The sequence below is a fragment of the Fukomys damarensis genome, unplaced genomic scaffold (genome assembly GCF_012274545.1).
Source record: "Fukomys damarensis isolate Sample0158 unplaced genomic scaffold, DMR_v1.0_HiC HiC_scaffold_30, whole genome shotgun sequence".
Classification (NCBI taxonomy): domain Eukaryota; kingdom Metazoa; phylum Chordata; class Mammalia; order Rodentia; family Bathyergidae; genus Fukomys; species Fukomys damarensis.
Window position 1 is genome coordinate 4320754 of NW_022900942.1, and position 15702 is coordinate 4336455.

Below are 15702 nucleotides of genomic sequence, written 5' to 3' on the forward strand. Positions count from 1 at the left end.
AAAAAAAAAAAAAAAAAAAAAAGTTCGTATGAGTCAGGGACTTAACACAGTAGGATAGAGCCTGCCTTGCCTGAGTTCAATCCCTAGTACAAAAAAAAAAAAATTTTTTTAAATACAGTTAGTATGTGACATTTATATGGCATGAAGCCCCCTGCCATGCTGTCCCAGTGAACTCCCTTTGCCACAGTGAACTCGTTTACCCCTCATGAGCACCGGGGAGCTCATTGCTCTTATCCCTAGTTTGCACATACAGAAAACTGAGGCCTAGAGAGGTGGCATCGCTTGTCTGAAGTTGCACAGCTCATCAGGAACCAGAATAGGGGGATCTGAACTTGTGTCATCCCTAGCCCTGGCCCTCAGCTACTGTGCTAGGCCACCTGTCTGTCATTGTGGGCAGCAGTGACTGTTTTCGAGCCTGTTCCCCAGACCGTTAAACAGTGTTGAGAGAGTGTAGAGAAAGCAGCCACCCCCAGGTCCACCGGATATGATGTTGACCTCAGGTGCCACAGCGTGCGTGGCAGTGGGCACCGGGTGAGGCTTCCCCTGAACCAGTTCCACACCAGGGCCTTATGATTGTCAAAGCCAGGCCAGGTCCAGCTGGGGACCAAGGTGACAGCTGAGCCCCCCAAGGACGCCTGCCACCCGAGCCCCACAGGCCTCCATCCCTGCTCGGCCTCCCCAGAGAAGGGGCCTGAGGAGCAGCCAGATCCTAAGCTATAAATACCCCAGCTGGCGTCGGCCCTGGCCGAGGAATGTCACTAGCAACTGGGGCAAGCGGGGATGGGCTGGCCGGGCGCCTGGCCCCATGCCCCTGGGTGTGAGCCCCTAGTCTCCTGGTACCCTACTTTGGATGGATGGGAGCTCCGTCCCACCCCTCTGTGGTAAGGGGGAACCCTGCCCGCAGCCCAGTCAGCCCCTCCCCCAGGGCCTGCAAGCTCAGCCACAGCACCCGCAGGCCCGGGGAAAGTTGCATCTCACTTTCCACAAATGGGTGTCTCCCCACAAGTAACCTGAGCCTGCTCCGGTGACATGGGGGGTCTCCATCTAACCCCCCTCTCTCTTCCTTTCAGTGAAAGAGTTCTTAGCCAAAGCCAAAGAAGATTTTCTTAAAAAATGGGAAAGTCCTGCTCAGGTGAGCCCACCAAGCGGGGGCCCTCAGAGGGAAGGGTCGAGTCCCCATGCTGGCCGGATCCCTGAGGCGCGGTTGAAATGGCAGGAACTGTGGGGTGTCCACACCTGGCACCACTCACTCCCCAGACACCCACACCTGATGGCAGCTGCCAGGCTCCGCCATCCCTACTGTGCCCCCGCCCCCAGGCCAGGGCTGGACTGGGCCTACCACCCCCTGCAGGAACACCCGCCACTGCCGTCTCCTCCTGAGGCCTGCACCCAGGCCTTTGCCTAGGGTATGCCCAGCGAGGAGGAGGAGCCCTGACACCCCCACCCTTTGGCCCATAGAACACAGCCAGTTTGGATCAGTTTGATCGCATCAAGACCCTCGGCACCGGCTCCTTTGGGCGCGTGATGCTGGTAAAGCACAAGGACACTGGGAGCCACTATGCCATGAAGATCCTGGACAAACAGAAGGTAAGCAGCTCTCCAGTCTGCCCTGCTGCACTGGCGCCTCTGTGCAAGCACCAGTGGAGCACAAATGCAACTTCCTCTGCATGGGCATGTGTACCTGTGTGCGTGTGTGTTACTGGGGGTTGAACCCAAGTCCTTCACACTAAGCTGCATCCTCAGCCCCTTCTTTAAAAAACATTTGGGGGCCGGGAATTTAGCTCAGTGGTTCCGCCACCTGCCTTGCAAGTGCAAGGGCCTGAGTTCAATTCCTGGTACCAAAAAAAAGAGAAATTTTTTTTAAAAATTTTGAGATGGTGGGTTGGGGATTTAGCTCGATGGTTCTGGCACCTGCCTCGCAAGCGCAGGGACCCAAGTTTGGTCCCCGGTACCAAAAATAAATAAAAAAATAAAATTTGAGATAGGGTTTTACTAAATTGCTTAATTGCCCAGGCTGAGCTCAAACTTGTGGTCCTCCTGCCTCAGCCTCCCAATGTTGGAATTATAGGCATGCAACATCATGCTCAACTGGAAAATATTTTTCTAAAAACTAGAAAATTCCAACCTGGCATGGTGGCACACACCTAAAATCCCAACACTCAGAAGGCTGAGTGAGGTAGGAGTGTCACCCTGAGTAGAAATCTGAGATACATAGTAAGTTCAAGGCCAGCCTGAATTACATAGCAAGACCCCGTCTCAAATAAATAAATAAAATTTATTTTTTTTCTAATAAAATATTAGTATATAGATATTCTATAAATATATATATTCTAGAACATTCCAGAATTTACTATTCTAGAAATACTATTCTAGAAAATTCCAAGGAGCAAAACTGCACTTACCATATACAAAGCACTACACTGAGCCTACATAAATGGAACAATGTTAGACATCATTTAGGGGTTCTTAGTCATCCAGATATGACTCAAAGCCTGTATAGGCTGGGGAGTGGCTCAGTGGTGAGCATTTACTCCAAGCCCTGGATTTTATCCACAGTAGCACAAAAAAGTGAAGTATATAAGAAGATGTACTTAAGTTCTATGCAAATACTATGCCCTTTCTATCTTGTCTCTGTGTCTGTCTTTCTTTCTTTCTTTTGGCTTTTCAAGACAGGGTCTCACTGTGTAGTCCAGGCTGGCCTTGAATTCCTCCCGCCTCTGCCTCCCAAATGCTAGGACTACACCTAAACCATTTCATAGCAGGGACTATCTGTGGACTGGACTTCAGTATCTGCCTGGAGCACAGGGGTGCCTGGAACCAATCCCCCATGAATACTGAGAGGTGACTGTGTTCCCCAAGCTCTGTAACAAGCCAGACCTGAGTACCAGAAGGGCCCTGTGCTGCCTTCCCAAGGCTGAGCCCTACCCAGAGGCCACTGAGACTTGGGTCAGATACATAGCCTGTTAGGGAGGCCAGAGTCTTCCAGGAGGAAGGAAGTATGCTTTATATGACTATTCTTTTCTTCTCTCCCTGCCCCCCCAGTACTGGGGATTGATCCCTGGGTCTTTACACTGAGTTCCTATCCCTGGCCATTTGAGACTTGTGTCTCACTAAGTTGCCCAGAGTAGGCTCAAATTTGAGATCCTCCTGCCTCAGCTTCTCAAGTATTGAGATTATGAGTTTGAGGCCAGCCTCAAACTAAATTGCCAGCAATTTAGCAAGGTTCTGTCTCAAAAAGAAAGAAAAGAAAAGAAAAAAAAAAAAGCTGGGGATTTAGCTCAGTAGTTGCTGGTACCTGCCTCATAAGCGCAAGGTCCTGAATTCAATCCCCAGAACTGCAAAAAAAAAGAAAAGAAAAAAATTATTTTTGATTTTGTTTTGTTTTTTGAGGTAGGATCTCACTTTGTAGTTCAAGATGGCCTTGAACTCCCTATGTATGCCAGGCTGGCCTCAAACCCACTTGCATACTCCTGCTTCAGCCTCCTGAGCATTGGGATTACAGGCATGCACCACCATTCCTGGCTCAAAATAAAAGAATTTTTTTAAAAAGGCTTAGGGTGTAGTTCAATGATAGAGTGCCTAGTATGTACAAGACCTTTGTTTCCATCCCCAGTGCCAGAAAAGAGACAGAGACAGAGAAGTAGAGATGGTGGGGGGTATATATTTTCTCTGTATTAAAATGTCTTGGGCCGGGCATCATGGTGCATGCCTGTAATCCCAGCACTTGGGAGGCTGAGACAGGAGGATCACCACAAATTTGAAGCCAGCTTGAGCTTCCTAGTGAGTTCAAGGCTAGCACAAACTACATAGTAAGACCCTGTCTCAAAAATATAAATAAAATACTGGGTGTGGTAGCACAGGCTTGTAATCCCAGCACTTGGGAGGCTGAGGCAGGAGGATCACTGTGAGTTCTAGACCAGCCTGGGCTACATAGTGGGCTCCAGATCAGTCTCAACTACAAAGTGAGACCGTGTTTCAACCCCCCCTCCAATAAATAAATAAAATAAAATATCTTTAGCCCAGCATGGTGGCTGGTGCATGCCTGTCACCCCAGGCATGATGTATATTTCAAATAACATGGTGGGGGGGAGTAGTGGTGGATTTAGCTCAGTGGTGCTGCCGCGTGCCTCAAAAATGCAAGGTCCAGGGCTGGGGATTTAGCTCAGCGGTTCGGTGGCCTGCCTTGCAAGCGCAAGGACCCGAGTTCAATCCCCGGTACCAAAAAAAAAACAACAACAAAAAAGTGCAAGGTCCTGAGTTTGATTCCCCTGACCTCCCACCGAAAAAAAAGAAAAAAAAAAGGAAATAGCACAGGGCATGGTGGCACATGCCTGCAATCCTAGCATTTGGGAAGCTGAAGCAGAGAGATCCCCTCAAGTTTAAGACTAGCCTGGACTACATAGCAAGACCCTGTCTCAAAACAAAACTAATCGAAAACACCAAAAAGAAAACAAAGAGGTCTTCATTCAGATGGTCACGTTATCCCCCAGAGACAAGAAGTAGAAAAGTTAAAAAAAAAAAACAGACTTATGTGCCACAGTTTAATCCAAACTTACTTAAACATTAGTCAGAGGTAGCCAAGCGTAGAGATACACACCTATACTCCCAGCGCCCTGGGACACTGAGGCAGAAGGATCACAAGGCCCGGTTTAACCTGGGCAATTCAACAACTTAGCGAGACCCTATCACAAAATGAAAAATAAAAAAGGGGTTGGGGATGTAGTTCAATGCAAAGGCCCTGGGTTCAATCCCCAGGACTACAAAAATAAATTTATTCAGAGGGCTGGGGTGCTAGAGCAATTGCCTAGCAGCCTGGGTGCAAGGCCCTGGGTTCCATCTCCAGCATCATTTTTTAAAAAAGGCGGGGGGCGGGGGTGGCATATCCTGTAATCCCAGGGCAGGAGGACTGCCTTGCCACAAGTTTGAGGCCAGCCTGAACTAAATAGCAAGACCTTGTCTCCAAAAAAGAAAAAAAATTATCCACTGCGTACACTGAGTATCAGTGTTTAAATTTTCATAGCAGAGACTTAAAATTTTTGTTTGTTTTTGGGTACCGGAGTTTGAACTCGGGACCTTGTGCTTATGAGGCAGGTGGTGGAACCACTGAGCTAAATCCCCAACCCAGAGACTTAAAATTTTAAATTGGATTTCCTAGTCAGCTGGCCACATTTCAAGGGCTCAAGCAGCCCTTAGCTGTAGTAACAGCAGCCCTGCCAGCCTAGGCATGGACCCTGGGATAGCTGTGCTATGAACAGGGACAAGCACTGGGCCAGCCACTCACAGCTGACACACGGTCCGGCGTTAACCAGCCGTGTGACCTTGGCCAAGTCACTGCCCTGCTCTGTCTGGCCTTCCAAACCGCCGTGCCCCGGGTGTGTCCTCACAGGCTTCTCACGATTAAACAACCAGTCATACTACTGCCTGGATCCTATGACCCTTCACCATTCCCTGCCCTGAACGGTCGTGACTTCCTCTCCTTGTCCGCCATCTGTTGCTTTGTTACACTCACAGCATGGCGCAAATCTTTTGTTCAGTACAACTCTGGCTTTTCTCTACCAGCTTGCTAAAGCTGAATATGGCTAGAGAAAAACTGGTGAGCCTGCCAGTTGGACTAAACAGCATACCCGTCTATACTCCCTTCCTCTGTGATCCCACTGCTTCTCATGGCTTTAACCCTCATCTAAGTGTTTACCATTCTGGACTCCCTCTTTCTCTCTGTAAGAGATTTAACCCAGGGCCTCACCCTTAATAACCAGATGCTCTGCCACCGAATTATGTCACCTTCCCTAAGTGTTTACCACTCTGAGACTCATCTCCTGCTGGGTTTGCGGCACCTAGCTGGAATCTAGCTTTGGAGACACTACAGCCATTTGCTCCCTCCTCCTAGGAACAAGCTCGGTCTAAGATTCTAAAGGTTAAATGTTACCAGAAACCATCGTACTTCTGTTTTCCATAGGAACATTAACAATGATTACAAATCCTGCACCACTTATACCTCGGATTCCCTATTTTCCTCATGCGTCACGGCTGACCGCCACACGTTCCCATTTGTAGTCTCACCATTTACTTGCGTGTTCAGGTCTCCCGACCCTAATGCATTCTGCATTTTAGCATAGTCCCCTTCTTGTACATCTCCTTTCCAATTGGTCACTAACACTACTGATAACGTTTATGATCAAAATTAAATCGAGTGGCTTGTAAATTTAATGGTTTACAGTTTGGTTTGGTTTTGTTTTTTTTTGGGGGGGTGTTGTTTTTTTGAGACAGGGTCTCACTATGCAGTTGAGACTGACCTGGAACTCACTATGTAGCACAGGCTGGTCTCGAACTCACAGCGATCCTCCTGCCTCATCTTCCCGAGTGCTGGGATTACAGGTGTGCGCCACCACGCCTGGCTTACAGTTTGTTTTAAAATCAAATTAATTTTTAGGATAATCACCATCCTGTGATTTTCCCCAAAAAATGTTTGCCATTTTTCTACAATAAAAATAAACAAGCAGTCATGGGCCCGGCTACACTCAGTGGTGAGCACTTCCCTAACATGTGTGAGGCGCTGGGTTCCATCCCCAGCACCACAAAAGGAGATAGAGAGGGAGAGAGACTACACGAGGTGCTCTGTTACTGAGCTATACACCAGCCTTCTGAATAATTGTTTTTTTAAACAAGCTCTTGCTATGTAGTTAAGGCTGGTCTTGAACTCACTGTATAGCCCAGGAAGGCCTCAAACTTGCAGTGATCCTCCTGCCTCAGCCTCCCAAACTTTATTTTATTGTGGTAGTGGTATTGAGGATTGAATCCAGGGCCTTCTCTCTGAGCTCCATCCCCAGCCCTTTATTTTGAGACAGGGTCTTGCTGTGTCCCTAAGTTGCCCAAACTGGGCTCAAACTTTTCATCTTCCTGCCTCAGCCTCCCAGAGTGCTGAGATCACAGGTGTAGGCCACTATGGCCAGCTGCCTTTGAATAACTACCGGGGATAGTTCAAGGCTGAAGTGGGACCATACTGAGCTTGGGGTGCTGTGCGGAAGTGGTCCCCACAAACAGAAGGACTGCCTTCCCAAGCCCTTCCTCCAGGGAACCCTCTCTGATTGCCCCTCCCACTCTGCACCGGGCGCCTTAGCCAGGCTTTCTCCACCACGGCTGCCACCTCTCTGTATTCTTTACCCACAGTTCCCTCCTCTCTCATCCTCGGCATCTGGCCCTGACACCCCCAGTTCCCGGCCCCTCTCATGGCTGTGCTCTGTGCCCCACAGGTAGTGAAGCTGAAACAGATCGAGCACACCCTCAACGAGAAGCGCATCCTACAGGCGGTCAACTTCCCGTTCCTGGTCAGACTCGAGTACTCCTTCAAGGTGGGGCCCAGTGACCAGGGCTCAGGGTCTCCAGGGTGGGTCCCAGGGAAGGAGGAGGCCCCAGGGGAGGCGGCCAGGGTCAGGCCAGCAGGGCTTCAGATTCTGCTGTGGCCACCTGGGCAGGTCACCTGCTGGGGTGCCCTCAGGGAACACTTCTGAGAGACACCTGGAGGGCAGCCCCGGTGCAGGTCTCCCTGTGAGTGACCCTCAGGACGGGCTCCTCTCCTGGGGCGCGGTTTGCTCACCTGTGTTAAGGGACTCATTGAGGTCCCCTGGGCGGGTTGGCCTGGTGGCTCGAGTGTGCCGTACAGAGCTACCCACTGTAGGGTAAAAACAGCCTGTGCTCAGAGGGGCCACTCAAGTTTAATGCTGTGCCACTGCTGTCTTGATATTTGTTTTGTTGATATTTTGTTGATATTTGTTTTGCTTTTTGTTTTAATCAAAGGCCTGCCCCTTTTTTTCCTTAAGAAGTGGGTTCTCACTGTGTTCCCCAGGCTACTTTCCAACTGCGGGGTTCAAGCGATCCTCCACCTCCACCTCCCCAGTAACTGGGACCACAGTTGCACACCACCATGCCCAGCTCATTTTCTTTTGGGACCCCCAAATTCTGTAGCCTCTCCCGAACCCATTTTACAGATGACAAAACTATAGCCCCCCAAGAAACCTTCCTCAGGCTCTCAGATACAAGCTACTGCCGAATCTGCACTCTGCTTTCCAGCCAGGGCACCAGCCAGGTTCCCAGCACACCTCGGAGCTGGACCCACTCCCGCCCCCCGGAGGACAGGATACCTCCTGCCCCTTCTTCCTCAAGGGTACAATGAAGGGCATGGCTTTCACAGCTCACCACAAGGGGCGCTCTCTGTCATCGCTTGGCTCAGCCCTGTCCAGCAAGGCCACCAGGGCCTTGGGAAGGGGCCCTGATCTCCCTGCCTCCCGCAGGACAACTCAAACTTGTACATGGTCATGGAGTACGTGCCCGGCGGGGAGATGTTCTCACACCTACGGCGGATCGGCAGGTTCAGGTGAGCTGCACTCTCACCAAAGCGACCAGGGACACAGAGGGGGTCCCTCCAAGAGCTTCAGGGTTTATTTCCTCGTGCTGAGGAATCTCTGCTGTTTCAATGCCACAACGAAACACACGGACCAACCATGCATCTTAGGTGGCAGCATTGAAGTGGCCAGACTAAAGGACAGCTCAGGCTCTGAGAATAATCCCCAGCACCACCCCACACACACAAAAAGTACTTTCATTCTATTTTTTTGAGACAGGTTCTTGCTATGTTACCCAGGCTGGTCTTAAACTTCTGACCTCAAGTAATTCTCTTGCCTCAGCCTCCTAAGTAGTTGGGACTATTGGCAGGTGCTACTATATCCCACAAAAAATAAGAAAGGAAAAGAAAACCTATTTTACTTGTTTTGTTTAGCTTTGTGAGACAGGACTTTGCTATTTGGTCCAGGCTAACGTCGAACTCATGTCGATCCTCCTGCCTCAGACTCCCAGCACTGGGATTACAGGCTTGCACCATCACACCTGGTTTAAGAAAACAATTTTAACTAGACATGGTGGTGTACACCTGTAATTCCAGCATTCTGAGAGGTTGAAGCAGGAGGATCACAAGTTCAAATCCAACTTGGAAAACAAAATAAAACAAAACAAAAAAGCCAGGTATGGTGGTGCACACCTGTAATCCCAGCACTCAGGAGGTTGAGGCAGGAGGATCACTCTGAGTTCAAGACCAGCCTGGGCTACATAGTGAGTTCCAGGACAGTCTTAACTACATAGTGAGACCCTTTCTCAAAAAACCAAAAAAAAAAAAAAAAAAAAAACCCAAACAAAGAAACAATAAATCCAGCTTGGTAACTTAGCAAGACCCTGTCTCCAAATTTAAAAAAGGAGAGAAAGCTTGGAGTTCGATTTGTAGTACTGTAAAAAAAAAAAAAAGCTGCTGCTGCCGGGAGTGGTGGCTCACTCCTGTAATCCCAGCACTCGGGAGGCTGAGGCAGGAGGATCACTGTGAGTTTGAGTTCGAGACCAGCCTGGGCTACATAGGGAGTTCCAGATCAGTCTTGACTACATAGTGAGACCCTGTCTCAAAAAAACAAAAACAAACAAACAAACAAAAAGCTGCTGGGGCCAGGGATTTAGCTCAGTGGTTCTGCCACCTGCCTCACAAATGCAAGGTCCCGAGTTTGATCCCTGGTACCCAAAAAGAACAGCTGCTGATTTTATGCATTTTTAAGATTTATACTGTTACTTGACAGGCAAATAAGTACAAATATACTTTACATACAATAAAAAAGCAGACTTTCATGCTGTATCCCACAAATCACCTCCACCTAAAACACTGTCAAACACTCCCACCCCACCAGCAGATTCCCTGCATGCCCCTACCCTTTTTTGAGACAAGGTCTCACCGTGTAGTCCAGGCTGGCCTTGATTTCACTATATAGCCCAGGCTGACCTCAAACTCATGCTGATCCTCCTGCCTCAGCCTCCCAAGTGCTGGGATGACAGGCGTGCACCACCACACCCAGCTGGATGCATGTTCCTGACAGAATGGCCAGGACACTGGTCTTCTGGCTCCAGACACCACTCTTTTGGCTTGGATAGATTTAGACTCTGGGGATGTGGGATTCATCTGGTGGAGACCCTCTTGTCTGTCTCCCCATGCTTAACCCAGCAGGCTTGGACCCAACCATGCTGTGCTGTGCCCTCGTGGTCCATCCCGGTGGGAGGGGGTTGATGGCTCCTGTTCCATTTTATAAACCTGTCCCGCTCGTGCTTCCATTGTGAGTCTATTCTCCGATTGCTGTTTTTCGGAACTACAAATTGAACAAACCCAGGAGCATTGTCTACTACTGAGCCACATCCCCAGCCCTTCTTATTTTGAGATAGACTCATTCAGTTGCCTGGGCTGATCTCCAACTCGTGATCCTCCTGCCTCAGCCTTCTGAGGATCTTGGAGTACAGGCCTATGCCACTACACCCATCTACCTTTCTCTTTTTTTAACTGAGTGGAATCTTGCTGCATTCCCAGGCCAGTCCCAGTAATATCTGGACCCAAGGACCCGTGCTGCCTCGCATCTGCACTTTGGATGTCTTCCAGCCTGAGGGAGGCTCTGCAGGCCCACTTGCTGGACCACACTGGGCAGTGCCCAGCACACTCACACCCTTGTCCCCTCCCCCACTTGTCCCTGCCAGTGAGCCTCATGCCCGCTTCTACGCGGCACAGATTGTCCTGACGTTTGAGTACCTGCACTCCCTGGACCTCATCTACCGGGACCTGAAGCCCGAGAACCTCCTCATCGACCACCAGGGCTACATTCAGGTGCCTGCAGGCGAGGGGTGGCAGGGGTGGCTGCAGCCCTGTCCTGCCTCTCTGCCAACCACCTGTTCTAATGTCCTCAGGTGACAGACTTCGGTTTTGCCAAGCGCGTGAAGGGCCGCACCTGGACCTTGTGCGGGACTCCTGAGTACCTGGCCCCTGAGATCATCCTAAGCAAAGTAGGCCCCGCTGGCCTGTCCTCCCCCTGCCCCCTGCTCCCCACTGTCCCCTCACCTGCACCCTGCCGTCTCGCTGCAGGGCTACAACAAGGCTGTGGACTGGTGGGCACTCGGGGTCCTCATCTACGAGATGGCCGCCGGCTACCCGCCCTTCTTTGCCGATCAGCCCATCCAGATCTACGAGAAGATCGTCTCTGGGAAGGTGAGGCCCATCAGCCGGGACACGCCAGAGGGCCTCACCACTGGTCCACGCTGGGAACGCTCTCCCTGGGCCTCCAGTCTGGAGCCTCCCCTGTGAGGGCACAGGAAGCCCTGCCACAGCCTGGGGCCTGCTCCCCTCCCTGTGTCTCTGTGCGAGTCCTCGGGTTTCAGGGCAGAAGAGCGAACTTGCTCGGTGCTGCCCTGACCCCTCTAAGGACACCCCTATGTCCCATCCCAAGCACAGAAGTACTGCTACTTCCTTTTGCTTTTTGGTGATCCTGGAGATTGAATCCAGAGCCTCTGCACTGAGCTACATCCCCAGCCCTTTAAATTTTGATACAGGGTCTTGCTAAGGAGCTAGCTAAATTGCCTAGGCTGGGTTTGAACTTGCAGCCCTCTTGCCTCAGCCTCTAAGTGTGCTGGGATAAGCTGAGCTAAGTGTCACCAATTCTGAGGCCCTGGGTGAGGGGCTGTGGAGCTGTGGAAGCTCCAGCCTATGGAGTGTGTTAAGCTGGTGCCCTCCACTGAGCCCTGGGTTCACACACACGCCCGCTATTATACTTAGAGGGATGGCGCCCCCTCGTGGGAGACGAGGAAACAGGCATGCCCAACATCCCCGCTGCAAGAAGGAAGGGGGCACTGTGGTGGGCACCCCAACCTGCCTCAGCTTGCCCCCTGCTGGGAAGGCCTCTCCCTCTGTCTCTCGACCTGGCCTGGATATCTTACTGTAGCCCGGCAGGTGGCACAGGGCTGTTATCTGGGAGACAGGAGGATCATGAGTTCAAGGCCAATCTAGGCAACTTAGTGACTCACCAAGACCCTTTTTTTTTCTTTTTTATTAGAGTCTCGCTTTGTAGTTCAGGCTGTCTTGAGCTCATTATGTAGCGCAGGCTGGCCTCAAACTCATTCGATCCTCCTGCCTTAGCCTTACAGGCGTGCACTGCCATGCCCAGAAAGACCCTTTCTTTAAATTAAAAGGGCCAGGGCCCGGGATTTAGCTTAGTGGTCCAGCTGCCTGACTTGCAAGCACAAGGACCCGAGTTCAATTCCCGGTACCAAAAAAAAAAAAAGAAAAAGAAAAGAAAAGGGCTGGAAATGGAGCTCGGGAGCAGAGGCCCTGGGTTCAAACCCCAGTTCTAGGGAGGAGCATGGTGTGTGATCTGGCCAGCCTGACTCCGAGCCCCAGCCCCAGCCCCGCACCTGTTGGCATTAAACTCTGAGCCCCTCTGAACCTCACCTCACCCATCCTGGAACCTGGGAGCCAGCTACCTGTCTTTGAAGGAGATGGAAGAACTCACCAACAGCAGCATGGGGTGTCCCACGCCAGAGTCAGGAGAGAAATCTCCAAGACGATGGCCCAGAATGTAGTCAAGTCTGGAGAAGACTCCAAGGGGGCGGAAGGGGAGGACGAGCACAATTCCTTCTGTATCATGTTCCACAGTTCCCACAAACTCTCTGAGGTGTTATCTCCCTCCACATCCCTAGGATATCTGCCTTGAGTCAGAAGCAGGCACGGGCCCAGAGAGGTTAAGGGCTAGGGCCAAGGTCACACAGCATGTGAGAGGCAGAGGAGGGACTAGCAGTCAGTTCTTAAGGCTGTAAATCCAGTGATACTTGCATATAAGGTAGTGAATGATTGCAGAGGAACTGATCTTTACAGAGCAGAAACACTACAGCTATGCAGAGTGAGGGAGAAAGTTTTGCTAGTACATAGGAGTGCTTCGAAAGTCCTAAATCCCAGCAAAGCTGTCGTAAAGAAGCAGTTTCCAAGGTGTGCACCTGGATAGTATGCACCTGTCATCCCAGTTTGGGAAGCCAAGGCAGAAGGATTTGTAAGTTCAAGCCTAGCCTGGGGAATTTAGAAAAACTATCTTGGAATAAATAAAAAAGGCTGGAGCTGCAGCCCAGTAGTAGAGCCCTTGATGAGCATGGGTGAGGCCCTGGGTTCTACCCAATGGATTCACCTTGTTCCTCACTCTCTCCATGCCTCAGTTTCCTCTCCTGTGAAGTGGGAACCACTGCAGCACTCCTCTGAGAGCAGGGATTCTCAGGGACGGTCCCTCTCCAGCAGCCCCAGCTGTGGGCAGGGAACCCCAGAGAAGCAGAGGATCTTGAAGAACCTCTTCCATGGGATCCTGGCAAACGTCACGTTTGGGGGCCTCCTCCTGGCAGGACTGCTGGACGGAGAGGGCAGCACCCTCACCCCACGCCCCTCTGTCCTCACCCTTCCAGGTGCGGTTTCCGTCCCACTTCAGCTCTGACCTGAAAGACCTGCTGCGGAACCTCCTGCAGGTGGACCTCACCAAGCGCTTCGGGAACCTCAAGAACGGTGTCAATGACATCAAGAACCACAAATGGTTTGCCACAACCGACTGGATCGCCATTTACCAGAGGAAGGTGGGTTGGCCACCCTGTATGCTGCGGGCCAGGGAGGCTGAGTCAGGAAGTCTGCCAGCAAACACAGACTGGGGCGTGGGCCTTAAACTCGGGGCCAACCAGAAGCAAGCAGCTTAGAGCCAAAGGGGCTGGAAATGGTCAGATCCTGGGGTTATCCTCATTCTCTGTGCCTCAGGAGAGACATTTCCCTTGTGTGAGCCAGCCAGATAGGAGTCTTGGGTGGTTAGGAAGAATCTATACCACCAGGTGCAGTGGTACCCACATAGTTCCAGCTACTCAGGAGGCTGAGGCAGGAGGATGACAAGTTCCAGGCCCACCTGGGTAACTTGGCAAGACCCTGTCTTCAATTTAAAAAGAAAAGGGGCTGGGATGTAGCTGAATGAGAGGACACCCCTGGGTTCAGTCCCCAAAACATGGCGCGCCCACACTGGCCGCTGTAGTAATAATGGCGCTGCTCAGGTCTGGGTGGTTCTCTGTCCTCTCCAGGTGGAAGCGCCCTTCATACCAAAGTTCAAAGGCGCAGGGGACACAAGTAACTTTGACGACTATGAAGAAGAAGAGATCCGGGTCTCCATCAATGAGAAGTGTGGCAAGGAGTTCTCTGAGTTTTAGGGGTGTGCCTGTGCCCCCCCAGTTTACTCTTCTTTTCTTTGTTTTCTTTTTCTTTTTTGGTGGGGGGATGGGGGGGTGGATTGAACAGCCAGAGGGCCCCGGAGTTCCTTGCATCCAATTTCACCCCCACTCCACCCTCGACGGTTGAGGGGAGCAGGAAGCCCAGACCTTGGGTGGGGGGACAGAAACACCATTGCTCCCCCCATTCCCACAGCCCTCTCGCCCCTCTCCCCAAGGAAACCCCATCTCAGCCTACTTCTGCCTGTTGGAAATGAGGCTGTCGTCCGCCAGACCAGGTCTTGCTGGTACATCAGGGACAGGGCGAGGACTGAGGGGTCCAGACGCAGCACATAACCCCCTCACCCTAAGGGCGAAGGACGACAGAAAGGCCAGGTGTCAGTGACCTGCTCAGAGAGCTGCTTGCTCGAATTTTTAAAAACAATTTCAGATCTTATTTAAGTTCCACCAGTGCCTCCCCGCCCCCTCACCAGCTCCCCAAATCCATTTTACCGAGGCTGGGAAGCAGACTGAGTTCGTGAGAAGAAAAAAAGGGGTTTGAACCTCTACCCTGAGCTGCTAACCCCGCCTTGCCTCCTTCCTGGGGTCCTCTGCCACCTTGCCAAGGGGCTCAGCCCCTCCCTGCTACCCCACCCCTCCTTCACCCCTGGGCTTTGGGAGCCAGACCAAGCAGCTACCCCTCTCCCTCCGGATGAGGAGCCATCCCCCCCCCCGAAAAGAGGAGTCCAGGGTCCCCCGTCTCACCATCGGTGCCCCCCAACTCCATTTTATTCTCAGATTTTAACACCCAGCCTCTTCTCAGCCCAGCTGGGAAGGCGACCCCACAAAAGGACTTGGAATTGGCAGAGCGCCCCACCCCCACCCCAAACCCGCGCGGGTTCGAGGCCTGGCTGCTTGGGAGGGGCTGCCTGTGTCATCTACCAGCGGCTTCTGCGGCCCTCCCGGCCCGGCCACCCCAGCTTTGCTGTCAGCTGTCCATCTCTCACGCTACCACCCCCCGTCTGATCTGTGTTCTTCCTCCAACTAGCAAGGTGGGGAGACACCCCGTTCACCCCACCCTGTGTTCGTCCCTGTCAACTCCTCCCCAGCGGAGAGCCTTCGGGCAGGCTGGGGCCCCGGGTGGGCGCGGGGCCGTTCAACCTGTGTGCTGCGAAGGGCGAGACTTCTTCTCGAACAGTGTGCTGTTGTAAACATATTTGAAAACTATTACCAATAAAGTTTTGTTTAAAAAAAAAGTGTCGCTGGTGTTCCGACTTCGGCTCCTACCCACACCCTCCGGCTGGAGAGGGACTTTCGGACCGCGTCCGGCCTCCTCTGCCAGGCCGGGAACCGAAGTCCCGAGAAAACCGGGGTGGGCGGGGTGGGCTAGAACCCTGCCCCTACCCCCGCCTCGCGCGGACAAAGGGGGGGGCTCGCTGGCTTTGGACCACGGATCCGGGGGCCCCCAAATCCGCGGAGCGCCCTCTCCTTCGAACCCGAGACCGAGAGGGCGCTCTAGGGAGCCACCGGGGCCGGAGAGACCGAGTAGGAGCGGCCCCGAAGCGGGGTGGAGGGAGTCTTGCGCACCCTCCACCCCGCATCCCCAGCGCCGGGCCAGCCCACCCCAGGGTCCCCGCTGCG

The 15702-nt window shown here is 52.2% G+C and overlaps 1 protein-coding gene across 3 annotated transcripts in view; it reads left to right on the forward strand.

The window, feature by feature from the left end:
• The window catches only part of Prkaca (protein kinase cAMP-activated catalytic subunit alpha), a 19382-nt gene extending 4431 nt beyond the window's left edge, over positions 1 to 14951 (forward strand). For 2 of the 3 annotated variants that reach the window (XM_010613428.2, XM_010613429.3), the window contains exons 2-10: positions 1071 to 1132; positions 1459 to 1587; positions 7251 to 7349; positions 8289 to 8371; positions 10552 to 10678; positions 10759 to 10854; positions 10934 to 11056; positions 13288 to 13452; positions 13939 to 14064. In XM_010613428.2, coding sequence (XP_010611730.1) covers positions 1071 to 1132; positions 1459 to 1587; positions 7251 to 7349; positions 8289 to 8371; positions 10552 to 10678; positions 10759 to 10854; positions 10934 to 11056; positions 13288 to 13452; positions 13939 to 14064 — 1010 coding nt within the window. Of the gene's footprint in view, positions 1 to 1070; positions 1133 to 1458; positions 1588 to 7250; positions 7350 to 8288; positions 8372 to 10551; positions 10679 to 10758; positions 10855 to 10933; positions 11057 to 13287; positions 13453 to 13938 lie in introns of all 3 variants that reach the window. The other variant, XM_010613427.3, reaches the window with a different exon arrangement.
• Positions 14952 to 15702: the final 751 nt, after the last annotated feature.